The sequence below is a fragment of the Ovis canadensis genome, chromosome 1 (assembly GCF_042477335.2).
Source record: "Ovis canadensis isolate MfBH-ARS-UI-01 breed Bighorn chromosome 1, ARS-UI_OviCan_v2, whole genome shotgun sequence".
Classification (NCBI taxonomy): domain Eukaryota; kingdom Metazoa; phylum Chordata; class Mammalia; order Artiodactyla; family Bovidae; genus Ovis; species Ovis canadensis.
In genome coordinates this window covers 54,883,417-54,902,614 of record NC_091245.1, presented here as the reverse complement: position 1 = coordinate 54,902,614, position 19,198 = coordinate 54,883,417, and the positions used below count along the sequence as shown (strand labels likewise).

At 35.4% G+C, this 19,198-nt stretch overlaps 1 protein-coding gene across 40 annotated transcripts in view; it reads left to right on the top strand.

Annotated features, from left to right (window-relative positions):
- Positions 1-19,198, top strand: part of ZZZ3 (zinc finger ZZ-type containing 3) — a 117,394-nt gene that overhangs the window by 96,859 nt on the left and 1,337 nt on the right. For 25 of the 40 annotated variants that reach the window (XM_069594991.1, XM_069594994.1, XM_069595065.1 and 22 more), the window contains 9 exons: positions 2,751-2,889; positions 5,257-5,404; positions 5,488-5,603; positions 6,324-6,395; positions 8,367-8,468; positions 9,323-9,418; positions 11,337-11,489; positions 15,786-15,920; positions 18,885-18,985. In XM_069594991.1, the coding sequence (XP_069451092.1) occupies positions 2,751-2,889; positions 5,257-5,404; positions 5,488-5,603; positions 6,324-6,395; positions 8,367-8,468; positions 9,323-9,418; positions 11,337-11,489; positions 15,786-15,920; positions 18,885-18,985 (1,062 nt within the window). The remainder of the gene's footprint in view (positions 1-2,750; positions 2,890-5,256; positions 5,405-5,487; positions 5,604-6,323; positions 6,396-8,366; positions 8,469-9,322; positions 9,419-11,336; positions 11,490-15,785; positions 15,921-18,884; positions 18,986-19,198) is intronic. The other 15 variants (XM_069595023.1, XM_069595030.1, XM_069595073.1 and 12 more) reach the window with 1 other exon arrangement.

Here is a 19,198-nt window from a genome sequence, read left to right as displayed (position 1 = left end):
GAAGCATGGAGTCTTAACCACTGGACCACCAGGGAAGTCCCAAAGAAATTTATTTTTATTCTTCAGGTTTATTTTTACTCTTCAGATTCACTTATTTTTTGCATGTGTCAGATCTTTAGCTGTATCACACAGATAATCTAGTTATGATGTGAGGGCTTAGTTGTTCCAGGGTATGTAGGATCCTCGTTCCCTGACCAGGGATTGAAACCGTGTCACCTGCATTGCAAGGTGCCTTCTTACCCACTGGACTAATAGGAAAGTCCCATGCAAGTTTTTTTTTTTTCTGTTTTGATTTTTTTAATTGAAGGATAATTGCTTTACAATGTTGTGTTGGTTTCTCCCATACATCAACATGAATCAGCCACAGGTAAAGATATCTATTCAGGTTTTTTATCTCTTTCATTTCTGCTTAGATATATATATGGTAATCTTATTGGAAAAACCTCTGAATACTCTAGGAAATTATTCAGATTAGCTGCGCTGGAAGAATTAAATTCAGTATTTTCTTACAATCTTTTAACTTATTTTGGACTTTTACATCTTTACTAGTGTATGGACTAGGCCTTTCAATTTGATAATCATTTTATTTTGATTAAAGAGAAACAAAATGGGGGGTGAAGAGTTACACTTTCTTTGTCATCTCTGTTGGAATTATTCTTTTAAGTCAGAATCGTTGTGGAATAATTTATATACAGTAAAGACTGTCAGAAGTTATTAACTTCAAAGAGAGACCTTTCTTCTCAGTTGCAGTAACTGTTATAGTACTTTTTTCAAGCTTCTGCTTGTTTTTTCTCATAAGTCTCTTCTTACTTGTGCCTCATTGTTACTTGCTTGCAGTAGTTTGCTGCAAGTTTAATACACTCAGTCATTTTCATATTGATGATACAGAAGTGTATTCTGCATGATAAGTCTTTGGTTATTCAGCTAAGTGGGACAGACGTTCTGAGGGTGAAGTGGGACGGTTAAGAGTATTATAGAGAGGTTAGGTCTAGTACTCAACTCACTACAGTGACCCTAAGATTGAGCCTGCCTGGTAGAAAATACCAGCACAGTCAAGGTTTATACACTCCATATACCTCAAAGCAAACGAAGGCAGAGTGAAAATGAATTTAGACTTAACCTCCGTAACTTACCCAGGAGTAACTTTTAATGTAGCCCTTGATTTCTGATTCATTTCTAACGTTTGAATGAAGTAGCTCTATCTTGAGATAAGTCTTACTTTTCAGTGTTAGCACTTTTAATATTAATTATTAACCATTTCATTAGGGATTAGTTAACAGCACTTGAGAATAAGAATATATTTTAGGTAGGGGCTGAAAAATTATTTTGATAGATACTGATAGATACTGTTATATTGCAGTCATGCCATGGTTGTGAACATCAAAACTACATTGCTTTACCTTGGAAATTTCTGCTTGTTTGCTGACTTCTGGACTTTAAAGTTTCAGTATACTTTTGATTGCACAGAACATCTATCCATTTGTTCATTCAAAAAATGTTTACTGAACATGTGTGTGCTGGGAAGTGTGCTGCAAACTGGATAAACAAAACAGTGGACTTTTCAGATATGTTGCTGTTACGGAGTTTACAGTCTATTGGGAAATAGAATGAAATTTATTCAGTCATAAAGAACAATGGTGCTTCACTAATATTTTAAAGACCTATTAACTTATTTTGAAGTAACTTGGAGCAGTTTGTTCTTTGTTCTTTTTGCAAAATACATTTGAGCATTCAAGGTTTTGGGGCTAACGTGTTTCCATATGTGATCCATATGTGAAATCAGACATTACTCAGAGAGCCAGGACAATGTGAACCAGAGGGAGAGTTTGGAGAATATGAACAAGTAGTAGGTTTATGTGGGTAAAATTCATATTACCCTATTTATAGGCAGGGAAGTAAAAAATATTTCTTTTTACTTAAGAAATATTAAGTAATTTAATATTACGTAAGTCCTTTTTTCTGTAAAAATGTTTAATGTGTAAGAATTGACAAGTTAAATTCCTTTAGAATGGAGATATAACAGAAAAAATGGGCTTCCCAGGTGGTTCAGTGGTAAAAAAAAAAAATCCGCCTGCCAAGCAGAATACAAGAGATTTGGCCCCTGGGTCAGGAAGAGCCCCTGGGTCAGGAAGAGCCCCTGGAGAAGAAATTGGCAATCTACTGCAGTATTCTTGCTTGGGAAATCCCATGGACAGAGGAGCCGGTGGGCTACAGTTCATGGGGTTGCAGATGAGTTGGATGCGATTTAGCAACTAAACAGCAACAGAAAGAACAAATGAGAATCATGGCAACTAAGATCATGTCTGAATTATATGAAAGTTTCTTGTAACCCTGGTCAAGAAAATTTGCCCAGATATCTTATTCTAACAGGGTACAGCAGAGGGACAAGTGGTGATCCCTCCTGATGCTAAAGCTTTTTCTAATTTAGCTGTTTCTTAATGACTGATTGCTTGAAAGTCAAGATGCTCATTTTCTTATTTTCTGTACTTGTTCAGGTTTGAGAATTAAGAATTTAAGATGGGGAATAAGGCTTTGCTTTCTCTAACTGATATTTTCTAACTAGGTACTTCGTAACTCAGGAAGACCTCATTTATTCCCAGTAATATGTTTTACTAAAACTCTTTCAGGTAACTTTACAAAGACGTGTGACTTAATAGTAGATCATGGCTTGAACTCAGTTTTTATTTATTGTTGTTACTAAAAAAATTTTAGTGAGGGTTTTTTTTTTTTTTTCCTTTTTGTCTCTGTAGTTATCAGAGACTGTTACAGACAATTGCTGTACTCGAAGCTCAGCGTTCTCAAGCAGTCCAGGACCTTGAAAGTTTAGGCAGACATCAGAGAGAAGCACTAAAAAATCCCATTGGATTTGTGGAAAAACTCCAGAAGAAGGTATATTTTGACCACTTTTTAAATTTATTGAGATGTATTTGGTAATAACCTTATTTATTCTTTTTATATGAATACTTTTTAAAATGTTTAACCATGTTACTGAAGGTGGGATACTGCCTTCCTTCACCCCACCAAACGCACAATAAGTATACCCCCAGTGAAGATAGCTAGGAACTTTAATTGGATGCTTGTATAGAAACTTGATGTCCTGTTTCTAGCCATTTTTAGTCTTTTTCTGTTACTTTTTTCCTTCCCCATCTTAAACTACTTTCCCTTTGTTGCCTTCAGGACTTTTAAGTTTATTGAAACTAAAAGAAAAAATACTTCAGTATTTTTAGTGTTTATTTACTGCTTTATTTACTCTAAAAGCAGTAAAAAACAGTGGTGATACAAACAAAAATTCTGTTTTAAATGTCTTTAAGGATATGGTTGCCAAGGTCATGAGAATGAGGTGCAAGATGTGCGTTTATGCCATAGTATTTGTCTTGAATTGGGGACCCACAAATTCAGTAAACTTGAGAGGTAAATATTAGTCAGACAAAAACATTGTCTGAAAAGATTAAAACTGAAAACTATGAGAAACAATCCTCTTTTTCATCTTAATGCACAAATTTAGCCTGTTCTGTATGACAAGTTTACTTACTAGTTTAATGAGTCACAAAAGTAGTATACCAGGTGTTGAGGCAGCAGTCTTGGGGACTTCATTTTATGAACACTTACAGTGTTTACTTGTCCTGGATTCAACTAAAATAGATTGTGCTTTAAGCTTAAACTCATTTTTTTCAGTTGTTAGATGGGCAAAGAAGTTGCAGTTACACACATTTTCTGTATATGTACGTGGTTGGTTATCTGCTGATTTTCCATGTCTATGTTTAGTTTAGAACTAGATTTCTTTCCACTTTATCTCAGAAACTGGGATGTGACATTGACCCTCTTAAAATTTTTTTGCAAAAATGTTCAAATGTGTATTAAGTCCCAGATACATTGGTAATCATGAAAGACTTGTGTTCCTTGGAAAGAAAATTTTCTGCTGATTTTAATTTAGAAGTTTGATTCTTTAGATTTTCTGTGTTAACTCATATATGCTTAATTTGCTTACTTTCTTTAAGTTTATCATAGTAGTTAAGTTGTTGACATATGATCCCATTGTTTTAGTGAACATCTGAAAACTCCTAAGTGAAATTAAGGAAACTTGGTTTATATATTGGTACAGAGACTGCAGGGAACCTTTGTGGCTTGTTAGCTTTCTTTGATGGTTTACCATCATTGTTTTAAAAGACACTCTATTCAATAACTTTTCAAAAAATTGAGTCTTAGACTGATATACATTATTATAGTGATGGTTGTAGTATACTGTATTACAGGCAAAATAAAAATTAATTCTGTGTCACAGTGTGGACTTTGCCAGTTTCATAATTTATGACCTCATTTTTTAAATCAACATTTTATTATGAAAAATGTTAAGTAGAAAAGTGGAAAGTATTATATAGTTAATGCACACATCCACCCTCTAGATTCTACAATAAACATTTTACTGTATTTGCTTTATTGTGTGTTTTTTCAATCCTTCCATCTACCATTCTATCTCATTTCAAGATGGAATCCATTTCATGCATTCCAGAGTTGCAGACACACATACTTAACCCCAAAACACTTCAGAGAGCATATTATTAACTAAATTTTTTTAAAAGCTTTTTAATATGAAATTTACATACAGTGAAATTCAGAAATCCCAGTTTTATCATTATATGAGTTCTGACCATTACCCCCACCTATGTAACCCAAATTACTATCAAAAGACTGAACACATAATAACCTGGTTTTAGTAATGACAACTAATAACTTCTCTGAAGGTGGTTGGTAAAGTAACTGAATTCGAAGTAAAGTAAGGATATAGTTTTGATTCTCAAAATGTGGTAGGTTTTTTTGTACATGTCTTAAGCATTATATAGTATGAAAATAATTCATTGTTTTATGAATAAGTCAGGAACACAGGGGGTCCATTTAAAATGAATTCTGTGTGTCAGGTCATATCTATTTCAGTCAAACACATTTCATATGCTGTTCTTAGAGATAAAAACCATTCTTTGCTATTTCTGTTTAAGTGTGTTAAAGAACATTATGTCTGTATAGGTCAGCTGTAGACCTCTATCTAAAAATAGTGCTTATGTTTTGTTAAGTTCATTTTTCTTTACGTGGCTATCATTATACCATTTAATGCTTTGACTGTATTTTTATTGACTTGGATTCAGAATGAACAGAAATGCCAGTTGATGATTATTTAGATTTGGAATCATCTGAAAATTTGGCTATTGTTGATAATTTCTTGAATTAACCTTAGATGTCACTTTTTTTTCCTCCCACCAGGCTGATATAGGGCTTCCATATCCACAGAGAGTTGTTCAATTGCCTGAGATTGTATGGGACCAATATACCAGTAGCCTTGGAAACTTTGAAAGAGAATTTAAAAATCGTAAAAGACATACTAGGAGAGTTAAGCTAGTTTTTGATAAAGGTAATAAATTACATGATAATTTAAGTAGAGAAATACCTGGCAAAGTCTTGCTTTACTAATCCTATCCATGGTTTTCTTTTTAGTAGGTTTACCTGCTAGACCAAAAAGTCCTTTAGATCCTAGGAAGGATGGAGAGTCCCTTTCATACTCTATGTTGCCTTTGAGTGATGGTCCAGAAGGCTCAAACAGTCGTCCTCAGGTAGGCAGTATAAAGTGTTGGAGTAGAAAAATTTGAATTGTAGACAAAAGATTTTAACATTTGCTGACTTGTATTCTTAAATTTCAAGCAGTCTTCACTTGAAGGTATAGTAAGAACATGAACTTTGAAGTTAAGAAAACGCTGGGTTGAAATCACAACCCCACTACTTACTAACAGTGGAACTTCAGATGGTCGTTTCTGTTAAAGTCTCCAAGCTACAGTTTCCTCTTCTATAAAATGTGATTAATATCACCCTATGTTGTAGAGTTATGAGGATTATAATGAGTAGTACATGTAACATGATGAGTTCAGTGCCTGGCACATAGTACAGTATTTATTCTAAAAATAAGAGCTCTTTGTGTGTAGTGGAATGTAACCAGGATTTGCTGGTTGTAACCTGGCCTTGCTGCTGTTAATTAGATGAACCTTGATAAACGTGGATTTAGAATGAAAAAATAGCATTTCTTTTTCTTTAAAATGAAGTTGCTGTCATCATTCATGTTGTTTGGCCATATCAAAGAGTAGTCTGGGGAGGGAGGTGGGAGGGGGGTTCATGTTTGGGATCGCATGTATACCCGTGGTGGATTCATGTCAATGTATGGCAAAACCAATATAGTATTGTAAAGTAAAATAAAGTAAAAATAAAAATTAAAAAAAAAAAACAAAAACAAAGAGTAGTCTGTTTTTTTGTCTCTGACAAAAGCCTTATTTTATATGCAGATGATAAGAGGACGCCTGTGTGATGATACCAAACCTGAAACATTTAACCAGTTGTGGACCGTTGAAGAACAGGTAATAGATATTTCTCAATTGTGTAGGTTTAAAAAATAAGCAGTGAAAATTAGAGTAAGTATTGTGAATAAAGTGTATATTGTATGTGTGTATGTGTGTGCATGCGTGCTGAGTCACTTCATTTGTATCTGACTCTTCGCAACTCCATGGACTGTAGTCTGCCAGACTCATCTTTCCATGGGATTCTCTAGGCAAGAATACTAGAGTAGGTTGCCATGCCCTTCTCCAGGGGAGCTTCCCAATCCAGAGTTCGAACCTGTGCATTGGCAGTTGGATTCTTTGCCACTAGCGCCACCTGGGAAGTGTATACTGTTGTATGCTATCCCTCTTAATCATGAATTTAAAATATTTAAACTTATTTCTGTATACCTTTTTGCATATGTAAAGAATTTTTCATTCTGAGAATATATGAATTCCATTTAGGGGATGGTTTCTAAAGAAGGAACCTGGGTTTTGGGAGGGGGCTTGAAAAAAATACTGAAACAGATGGATAAAGCTTTTGTAATACAGCTTTGTGAGACAGAAAAACGCAGAGCCAAGTAAAGCTATGCTTCAAAGTGAATTCTTACTTTTGTTTGGAGAGGAGCTGAAAAAGCAAGGTCATAGTGTTCTGTTACATTTGGACATATAGCTAGGATTGTTTGTGGGTAAGGTTTGAGATATATCTCTATCTCATATGAGGATTAGCCCCACAGCTGTAATGAGTTGATCTGTTTATAAAAAACTTTGTGCTGAATCACTTCAGTCTGTTCGACTCTGTGCATCCCTACAGACTGTAGCCCACCAGGTCCTCGGTCTGTGGGATTCTTCAGGCAAGAATACTGGAGTGGGTTGCCATTTCTGTCTCCAGGGAATCATCTCAGCCCAGGGATCGATCCTGGGTCTCCCACATTGCAGGCAGATTCTTTGCCCAAGTGCATGCATGCTCAGTCGTGTCTGACTCTTTGCAGCTCCATGGACTATAGCCCACCAGGGGATTTCCTTCTCTAAGGGATCTTCCCATCCTGGGGATTAAACCTGCATCTCCTTTGTCTCCTGCATTGGCAGGCAGGTTCTTTATCACTAGTACCACCTGGGAAGCCTATGCATGTGTGCTCAGTCAGTTGTGTCTGACTCTCTGCAACACTATGCACTGTCGCCTGCCAGGTTCCTCTGTCCTTGGGATTCTCCAGGTGAGAATATTGGAGCGGGTTGCCATTTCCTTCTCCAGGGGATCTTTCCGATTCAGGGATCGAACGCTGGTCTGTTACAATGCAGACAGATTGTTTACCATCTGAGCTACCAGGGAAGCCCACCTGTTAAAACACTCCTTTAGCCAAGCCCATATTAAGATAGGATAAGATTATTCGTAGGACACACTCCAGTCTCCAAGGCAGTTTATTGGTCTTTCAGCTCTGCAGAGATAATACCAATCAATGGTGCCTAAAAGCTGCTCCTGCACACTGGAATAGCTGGGTGATAACATTCCTTTTCTTTCAACATCCAGAATATTCTGCGTCCTTAGGACTACTGGAGAATTTTGAAGATAAGTCAGAATATTGAAGTTAAATATTTAAATAAAGGATCATACAAAGTAGGAAAAGATCTCTTAGTATTCTGTCAGAATACAAATGAATTTTTATATAGTTTGTCAGATCCATAGTCGCTAGCCTAAACATAGTCTAGAAAGAAAATGTGGTCAGTGGAAATCACCAAAATGTGTAATATAGTTCTTTTGTGAGGAGTGCTTTCTTTTTACTGAGGTGAATAGAAAAATCTTTATAAGGTCTTTCATCAGTTTAGTCTCGATTCTTATTTTCCTTGTGAAGTCTTAAATTCCTACTAGAAACTTTTCTTACCATGAAGATTTCTAGTTGACCTAACCCTTAAAGTTGGGGAGGGAGTATTGTAGTTTTTAAGATGAAAGGTGAATGTATTTATTTAGAAGCTCAGTATTAAACTTTCTTAAATTTGGTCTTTGGTTTGGCTTAGAAAAAGCTTGAACAGCTACTCCTGAAATACCCTCCTGAAGAAGTAGAATCTCGACGCTGGCAGAAGATAGCAGATGAACTGGGCAACCGGACAGCAAAACAGGTAACTGAGGAGATGGCTCCATATTGTTGGCATGTTTTTTATTTTTTAAATTATTTAAAAGCTGGGTCTTTGCTGCTGCCTGCAGGCTTTCTCTAGTTGCAGCAAGTGGGGATTACTCTAGATGCAGTGCGTGAACTTCTCATTGTAGTGGCTTTCTTGTTGTGAAGCACAGGCTAGTTCCCCCGCAGCATGTGGAATCTTCCTGGACCAAGGATCGAACTGATGTTCCCTATATGGCCAGGTGGATTCTTTACTACTGGACCACCAGGGAAGTCCCTGATGGTTTTTTTTTTTTAAGTGAAGGATAATGCAGCTAAAATCAGCGGATCTGCCCCTTCATATTTAGCTACACAATACTATAGTATGCGGAGTTTTAAAAAATAACATTGTTTATATATTTTAGAAATAACTCAAGATAGTTCTGCTTTGAATCATTACGAAATACTAAAAAATAAAAATGTAATGTAGTATTTGATGAGTACAGCAGTTATGTGCTTTTGGGTTAGACTATGCTAATAGATTTGTGATAATGCCTTAATTAGTATTCCCTGGTTGTCTTTCTAAAAAAGTATCTGCCAGCTTTCTCCTTCATATTCCCATTGATATTAATAGATATGTTTTTATGCTCATGCACGAATGTTCACAAGTTGAAGATGTGTTTAGCTTAGGAATCAAACAGATTTAATTTAACAATTTTTTTGGTCTAAGTGTCTTTAGCAATTTAAAATTATTTCTAGGTTTATGTGGCTATTAAGTTGTTACTATTCATTAAGGTACACGTATATTTTAAAAACTATTTTGGTACTGAATGTCTTGTCATTCATTATGTTAAAAGGCTTGTCATGTTTCCGTAGGTTGCCAGCCGAGTGCAGAAGTATTTCATAAAACTAACTAAAGCTGGGATTCCAGTCCCAGGCAGAACACCAAACTTATACATATACTCCAAAAAGGTAAAAAGAAAGTTGGCAAAAGTAAACTTTAGATCTCAGATTAAGGTCATCAAAGTCAGAGTTGCTATGTAAAAGTTTATATGTTATTCAGAACAACATTATTTTATTTTTAAATAAACTCACTCTAAACATTTTATTACATTGAGCATAAGTGAACTTCAATGATTTTTTAGGGATATGTTAGTTTATGTGAGTGAGTACTGTTTGAAAGGTATTAGATTGAATATATGTCAGAAAAAGGCCTTTGTGATGTTAAAGCTTTTAGGATATTTGATTCTTTAATAATAGTCAATTTCTGTTTTATACATATGCTGTATAAATCCAATTTAATCTTCACTACAATTCTTAAAAGTGTGGGTAGTATCACCTTCACTTTACTCATGTGAATATTAACAGCTAGCTTTTATTCTTACTGTTGAATGCTCTGAGCTAGGTCCTGTTTTACAACCTTTTTTATAGACGAGAAAGCTAAGTACACAGAGTAAGTTGTCTAGTCACATAGCTAGCGAGTCTGGGAATCATTGATCTTCTGATTCTGCTCCTAAGCCGCTTCGACCATTCTTTGCTTCTCTGTACAGTGAAAAAGCTGTTGTCTCTCTCCTGTGTAGAGCACTGCATGAAATTATAGCCAGTTTTTTTTTTTTTTTTGCTTTAATTGAAGGGGAAAAAAGCACGTAATTGTCCTTCTTTTATTTTGTTGGTAAATCATCCTGATACCTTCCCTCCCAAAAACTGCCATTTTTCATAAAAAGAGAAGCTAGGAGTGTATCTAATGCTGTTACCCTTCCTTATTGAAGCTAACTATTTTATGTAATTTTACGTTAAGTATATTGTCTATACATGTCTGTGTTTTAAAATTTTTATTCTTTTCCAAACTTTGGAAGCTTGTTTTAATTTCTCATATTTTAAAAATATTTTGAATTTTTCTTTCCCCATTGTAGCATTGTCTGTCTTAGGTGTGTAGAGTTCATCCTATAACTTTGGAATCTTGGAACTTTAACAACCAGCATTTAACCTAATGGCTCTGATTGTCCTGATTTCTGGGTTACCTTTAGATGTGTTGTACACCTCATGTTTTCACCACTAAAACGAGATGATGATAACAAAAAGAATACTAAGGAAGCCTAAATGTGTTTTCTCCTTTGGGAATTTAATAGGCATCTTGACTGTAGAGATCTGGCCCAGTCATAGTTATGGTTCTTAGCCATGGTTAGAGTTCTAATTTTGAAATGAAACAATGGTTCTCCATGTAGCTGAGGTTATTCTTCCTGGCTATGCTGTTAGTGAAGTCTGCATAGTGGTTAAAAGTGAGGTCATTGCTCCATATAGACCTAGTTTATAATCTTGGTTCTACTACTTTCTAGCTGCAACACTTTGAACATAAAAGTTCCACCTCCTTGTGCCTCTGCTTTTTCACCTTTAAATTAGGGGTGATAATAACTGCTTTATAGGAATGTTTTGAGGATTAAGTGACATTGACGAAGAGTAAGCAGTCAATCAATATTAGATACTATTTTCAAACATTCATCATGTTGGGGAAATTTTCATTTTACTTGATAGTTTTACATCTGGCTTTGGCTAACTTCATCCTCCTTATCTATAAGATGACCTTAAGAATTCAGCATGTGAATGCCAAGAGTGTGAAAAATGTTGGTGATACAAATACAAGCATGTGGTCCAGGATACTCCATGTGGATAGTCCCCCTATATTTCTAATTGTTGGTTTGGTTTGTTTTTATTTAAGGCTTGTTGTGCTTTTAAAAATCCAGGTAACAGAAAAAACAACCGCATAAAAGTATACTGAAGGATAGAGGTGCAATCCTTTTGATTAGACAGTCTTGCAGGAAGTAGCATTTATATTTTTGATTCTTTTAATGATTGTCCACTATCCCAATTAAAAATTTGTTTTCTCACTTAGTCTTCAACAAGCAGACGACAACACCCCCTTAATAAGCATCTCTTTAAACCTTCCACTTTCATGACTTCCCATGAACCACCAGTGTATATGGATGAAGATGATGACCGATCCTGTTTTCATAGCCATATGAACACTGCTGTTGAGGAGGCATCAGTAAGTTATCTATAGTGTATCTATATCCTACATCTGTCTTTATATTATACAGATCAGGATGCAAAATGGGAGCACCAGGATTTCCTATTTATTCCCATTCTTTAGATAATGGTACTTTCTTTTCTCTTAAATTAACTAGTCAAACTTGTTTTACATTGGGCTTTAAAAATGTTCTTAAGAAGAAACTTTCAAGCTAATAAAAAATAAACCCACATGTACCCATTATATAGTTCTAATGGTTATCAATTTGTGGCAATCTAATTTTTATCTATGCTTCCTACCCACCCCAACTTTCTTTCTGGGATTATTTTGGAGCAAGTTCCAGATATTTTGAAATGTCATTATCATGTTTATTAAAAAGTCATCCTTTATATAATCAGATACACAGTTAGTTTACATTTTCCCAGTTATAATTTGCGAAGGACCTCTTCCCACCCCCCATACTTGTTTTGTTGAAAACCTGGCTTATTTGTCTTAGAGAATTTACCACAGTGTGGCTTTTGTTGTTTGTATCTCCTTGGTGTCATGTAACCTATTCCTCTGTTTTCTGTATCTCCTATACGTTGATAGATCCAGACAATTAATCAGATTCAGATTTGTTTTTTGTTAGGGTGGGCAGGACTACTTTGTGTATACTTTCATCAGTCTGGTTGTCTCTTTCTTTTGACATAGCAGCCATAGATTGTTGCTTTGACCCATTAACTCATTAGATGTTATAAAATAATAAAATTCTTTCTTCATTTATTTGATAGAATATTCTGTAAAGTAACCCTGCCATCAACTATTTGATTATCCTAAGGTTCATATAAAAAAGGCAGCATAATTGCTTGATCGTCCCCTTTATTTTCTTGTTTTTAAAATAATGTTCGGTCTCTAATAGCCTCCAAAATGACTCATAAGGTTTAAAAATTTTTGTATTCTTATGAGTTGTTGAACTTATATTTATGTGCATTGACAAATTCAGTGCATTGACATTATTGTCTTTATTAGTGTACAAGTTGGTCCATTGGTCTATTCAAGTTGGATTTTGAGATTGTTTGACAAGATTCTAGTTCTCTTATAGCCTTCTTACTGTCTGCTGAAACAAGGAAATTAAAGGCTCATCTTGTGTATTTCCTGCTTCAGAGCTAAAATTAGTTCTGCTTTCTTTTATTGAGAAATGGTATTTGGAGCCTGTACCCCAATAAAATGGAATAAAAGTCTATGGACTTACTTGGTGGCTCAGTGGTAAAGAATCTGCCTACAATGCAGGAGACTCGGGTTCAATCCCTGTGTTGGGTAGATCTCCTGGAGAAGGAAATGGCAACCCACTTCAGGATTCTTGCCTGGAAATCCCCCAGACAGAGGAGCCTGGCAGGCCATGGTCCACGGGGTCATAAAGAATTGGACATGACCTAGCAACTAAGCACACACACATCCTAATCTATGATATTACTTGCTTTTGGATTGATCATTGTACTTAAGCCTGTACAGTGGACAGAACTGAGAAATGTTATACATTTGTTCAAATGAAAAGATATAATAAATTCATATTTTTATTTCAAATTCAACTTAGGACTTATGAGAATTTTACATACCTGTATTTATTTTTAATATGTATCATTTTTCTCCCATGCTGAAAATCCCAGTTGTTAGTGATATCAACATAATGTTCACTTTCTTTGTCACACACTGGTCATGGTAATCACAGAATTTATTTTATTTTATTTTTTTTTAGTTTTTTATTTTTTAAATTTTAAAATCTTTAATTCTTACATGCGTTCCCAAACATGAACCCCCCTCCCACCTCCCTCCCCATAACATCTCTCTGGGTCATCCCCATGCACCAGCCCCAAGCATGTAATCACAGAATTTAATAGCAGCACCACCATCAACAATATGATACTGAAAATAGGAGTTTGGGGTGGCACTTTTTTTGCCTTAGGATATATCCCACTATAGAAATAACATTAAATCACACTTTTTAAATATTCTAGGACTAATTCCTCTTTGTGTTGTCATCCTTTGGATGCTAATTTAGGTTAATTCTTTTCGTTTTATTTTCCATTCATAGAAATTCCTTTTTATTGCTGTTAATATTTTTTTACTTTACTGTGCTAAAATTCTTAGTAAGTAACATGATTCTGATTCCTCACTTAAAGGACATATAGATTGCCTTGTATCTTTCCTAATATTTTGATTATATGTGGTAACTGGGAAAGGAGATTTTAATGAAAAGTCAGCAGATAAAAGTACATCTCATTTGTTCTTTCTCTAGATTAATCAAATACTGACTGTATACTTTTGTATCAGATTACCATAAAATATATTCTTAATTTTTTTGCTTTTTAAATTGTCTTTTGAAAAACAGCTACTGTCTGCTGTGTCTTAGGATATCATATTTATGTGTAATTTTATATTTTGTGAATGTTATAATTACTCAGTTGAGTATCATTCACTTATATTTAATACATAACAGGCTCTGCTAGAAATCAGCTTGCATAGGTATGAACAAAAGTGTTTTAAAAATAGGTGTGATTGTAATTATTTTAGAGGGACTTGATTTAGATTGAGAATTTAAAAGGAAGACCCAAGGAAGTGATATCAAGTTCATCATTAACGGAAGAATAAAATTTAGCTAGGTGAGGAGTGATGGTGGGATGTTTAAGAGAAATACATTTTGAGAAAATTGGTAAAATGTAGTATAGGTGGTTGAATTTGATTTAAGTTTTGTTTGATTTTGTTTATTTTTAAATGAGTACCAGTTCACACCATTCTAATTACTTTAATATATCTATTTAAATGTATATTTATAAACCCTCTACTGTAAAATTTATAGATTCAGTTTCTCTTTTCAGAAAAGCAGAGCTAGAGAGAGAATCTGTACACTGTTTTAGCCCCCCTTAAAATTAGTCATAGTATTTCTCCTTTAAGTAACTTTAAAATCATTATAACTAGGAAATCTGTTTGTGGGTGAACATTTAAGAAAATATTTGTTTGGTTTATAACATTGTATGTTTCATGTGTACAGCATTTTAACTCAACTAACGTATATTGTAGCATTCTTACCACCAATAATCGAGTTTCCATCTGTCACCATACATTTGACCCCTCTACCCATTTTTCCCACCCCTGCCACTCTTTCCCTCTGTGGGAGGGACACCAATCTGCTCTCTACACTTGAGTGTGTTTTTGGTTTTGTTTATGTGTTTATTTTTTAGTATTCTGCATGAGTGAAATCATGGTATTGTCTTTCTCCAAATAAGTGACTTATTTCACTTAATTGCCCCAAGTCCATCCCTCATGCTGCACATGGCAAGATTTTCCTTTTTTAATGACTGAAGCATTTGGAAGTTTTATTTTTAATTGTGGTAAATACCCATAACATAAAATTTACCATCTTAGCCAATTTTGAGAAGTTGGGCAAATGCTATACTTTCTATAAACATCATTTTCCTTGATACAATATAAACATAGCACTAATAATACTTAACATGAAAAGCAGGAGGAATGGGAGGTGCAGGGGTTGTCTGGTCCAGGATTGGAAATTGATAGAACATGGGATTAATTAATTGGAGGTGCTTTTTAGGAGGATTGTGGGAATCAGTGACCATGGGATCAGTCATGAGGTAGCAAAGGAAAGAGATAGATACTGGGTGGCAGAGCACAAATAAACTGGGAGAATAGCAAGCTTGGTGTTTTCATCTGTCAGCTTCAACTTCATATATTCGTGTAGTTTTTACTGTTCTTTATACTCAGTTCTTTATACTCATCTTTGTAACTTAAATTCATCCATTTAAAAGAAATGTACTGTTTTAATCGTTGGAGTACTGAGCAGAAGGCAGAGTAGAGATTGTTTTGCCTGTTTTAAGAAAATGCCGTATTTACCTGAGGAATCATAAAAATCTGTTAGATTGGTGAAGAGGAGCTTCCTGCAGATCAAGAAGAAGTAGATTATAAGGAGTCTTTCAGGTCTCCATGAACTTGTTGGGGAGGAGTTGAGTTTGCATTAGTCTATGGTATGGCAGAAGTGGGAGTTATGCCTTGTTCCCTGTTACTTGCATCATGAAGCTGCCTACTATAGTTTAGTATTACTGTTGCATTAAGAAGCCCTCCAGAAGTATTAGTCTAAAATATTACTGGTACCAGCACTGATTTCCTATGAGCCCTAAAATGTTGAGGGTTTCTTTAAATGTGAAAAATACCTTGTCAGTAGAAAAATATTATTTATCAGTATTTCTCATACTAATTTGTTTTAATTGTCAAACTAACTGTTTCATGGTTTTCTTTCCTTTTTTTTTTCCTTTTTCTCAATAGGATGAAGAAAGTATTCCTGTCGCGTATAGGAATTTACCTGAATATAAGGAACTATTACAGTTTAAAAAGTTAAAAAAACAAAAACTTCAGCAAATGCAAGCTGAAAGTGGATTTGTGCAGCATGTAGGATTCAAGGTAAATTCTACTTAATTTTTCTATTCATTTAATTTTTGCAAGGGTGATAAGAGATATTTAAGGTGGTTTTCGGAGCTTTCAACTCCACAACTTTCAAGCACACAGATAAAAGTAGGTTTAGCTCTTGTCCTATTCATTTATACAGAGTAGTGTGTCACAGATACTGGTATCAAGAGATTTATGATTCAGTAGAAATAAGAAAAATATACAGGTATACTTTGAGGTAATAGATGAGATCAGGTGTGTTCCCTGGTGGCTCAGATGATAAAGAATCTGCCTTACAATGCCAGAGACCCAGGTTTGACTCCTGCGTTGGGAAGATCCCCTGGAGAAGGGAATGGCAACCTAATCTGTGGGGTTGCAAAGAGCCAGATACGACTGAGTGACTAACACTTTCAGGTGTATTCGGGATGGTACAGCTGTAGGCAACTTTGACGTAGTATATGAGAGGCAAAGTTTTTCTCTAGTATTCCCAAATTTACCGAGATATAACTGACAAATAAAAATTGTATATATTTTAAGGTGTAAAAAATGTTTAAGATGTAAAAAGCAGCTTACCTCACATAGTTATCTTGTTTTTTTGAGACAAGAACACTTAACATCTGCTCTCATAGCAAATTACAGGTATTCAGTGCGGTGTTATTAGCTATATATACCATACTGTAAGGGCTTCCCCAGTGACTCAGTGGTAAAGAATCCCCTGCAATGTAGGAGACGTGGGTTCGATCCCTGGGTAAGGAAGATTGCTTGGAGGAGGAAATGGCAACTCACTCCAGTGTTCTTGCCTGGAAAATTCCATGAAAAGAGAAGCCTGGTGGGCTGCAGTCTATAAGGTCGCAGAGTTGGGTACAACTGAGCACTCACTTATTAGTCCCTCCATTATAAATTCACATTCCACCCTTTTGCTCTGTATACTTACCAGTTTATAATTATACAGCCCACACCAGTATTCTTGTCTAACAAACCTCATGAACAGAGGAGCCTGGCAGGCTACAATCCATAGGGTCACAGAGAATTGGACACAGCTGAGCACACCTGTGCACACACATAGACACACACACACCATGCTGTACATTAGGTCTGCAGAACTTACTCGAAACCGAAAGTTTGTACCCTTTGACCAATGACACACATACCCTGCCTCCTGCCCCAGGCCCCACAGCCCCTGCCCACCCTCAATAACCTCTACTCTTTCTGCTTCTTTGAAGTCAACTTTTTAAATTCTTCATTTAAGTGAGATCATACAGCATTTGTCTTTCTGTATCTGACTTAATTCATTTAGCATCATGTCCTTAGGTTTTATTCATGTTGTCACAAATGGCTTTGACAGATTTCTTTCTGTCTTATGGCTGAATAATATTCCTCTGTGTGTGTGTGTGTGTGTGTGTGTGTGTGTAGAGGAAGACAGAGAACACCATTGTCTTTATTGTGTGTGTGTGTGTGTGTGTGTGTGTGTAGAGGAAGATAGAGAACACCATTTTCTTTATCCATCCATTCACCTGTAGAGCTATTTCTTTGGTTGTTACTATCGGTTATAGATCAGAAATTTCTTTTCCCCTTTCAGATTCAGTTACCTCTGCTGTTCTTTGTGAGTCTAGTAGAAGTACATTTATTCATTCCACAAAATTTTGCCCTAACCCATTATATTCCAGGCACTTTGCTAAGTGCTAGGGGATTCAGCAATAAACAGACTCCCTTCCCTTACTCTGTTTTCATCTCGTAAGTAATTTAGAGAAGTTAAATGAGTGAAATAGTTGAGTATGACTAGAGTACATACTGGAGAGTAGTAGGAGGCTATTTAGTTGCCTTGGAAATTTTGCCAAATTTTCTCCTTAAGTGTGGGAAAACCTTTGAAGAAGTTTAAGCAGAGAATAATATGAAATTTACATTTGGGAAAGATCATTCTATTTTCTTAAAATATATAACTCTTAGGAAGGCAGTGGATTTACAGAGGGTAACTCTTAATCTCTGACTATAGTATTGTTAAAATCTTTAAATAATTTGTTCTTGTATGCTTTTTTATGTAATTGGGAAAAAAGTAGATGGGGAAAAAGATCACTCTGGCCTTAATATGGAGAATGAAGAGGAAGAATGGCTAACAACAGAGACTGGTTGGGAGATTCTCCTGGTTAATTTAGACAAAAGATGAGAATGTCCTCAACTTGACTGATGGGTTTGGAAATATAGGGATTAACAGGTTTGAGAACACCATAAATGTTAGAACTGATTATACTTGGTGGGATTGGAGGAAGTAAAATTGAGGCCATGAACTACAGATTGACTGGTAGTGGTATACATACAAATACTTATGTATGCTGTGACTGATACATTTAAAACAAAATTCTTGTACCTCTGATCCTTGAGAGTGGCCATTAGCCAGACTGTATTAAGTGATTTTCTTGTTTTGCTCTTTCAGTGGTCCTGCTTCTCCCTTTAGAGATTTTCCTAATTGACAGCTCTGTCTTTTCAGGAGGAAACTCTCTCTACTTCTCATAATTCTATTGAAAAACCCAGCTGTGGCTAGTTTGCCAGTGTGTCAGCCACTCTAGTTGGCCTAATGATAAGAGAAATTAGAAATGATATTTACTTTGATTTCTAAATTGCACAGAACACACCTTGGCTCCCACAATGTCACAACACTGAGAAAGAACTAAATCTGCCTTTTCTTCTTGATGGGCATTGGTTATTAGGAGCCTTCTTGGCTTTGGAAACTAACTGAGTAAGACAAAAGTTCAGAGCGGATTTTGTGTTCACTTGGATTTATGTTAGTTATGGTAACCTGTTTTAAATAGTTCTGTAACATATTTGGATGTTTAACTATGGTATTATTATGTCAGTGCTTCTCAGTCACAGTCATTGTATACTGGTCTGAGGTACCTTTCAGGAAAGTAACTACTAATAATCAAATGCCCAGGTTTGGAGATGATTTTAGCTTAATACTTTCTCTCTCTGAATTTTTATTAGTGTGATAACTGTGGCATAGAACCTATCCAGGGTGTTCGGTGGCATTGCCAGGATTGTCCTCCGGAAATGTCTTTGGATTTCTGTGATTCTTGTTCAGACTGGTAAGTGTTTCCTTCACTGTAGGTCTTAAAATTTTGACAAGAGCACCTCAGCTACTAGTGAGTTTGATTTCTTAAACTACTTAGAAAACCACCATAGAAATTTTCCTTAATCATACCACATCTCAAGTAACTTTCCATTAGAGATTTTGATTAATGGATTTAAACAGGAAGAGCCATGAGGAAATTTGAGAGTATCTCCAGCAAAATGCAAGC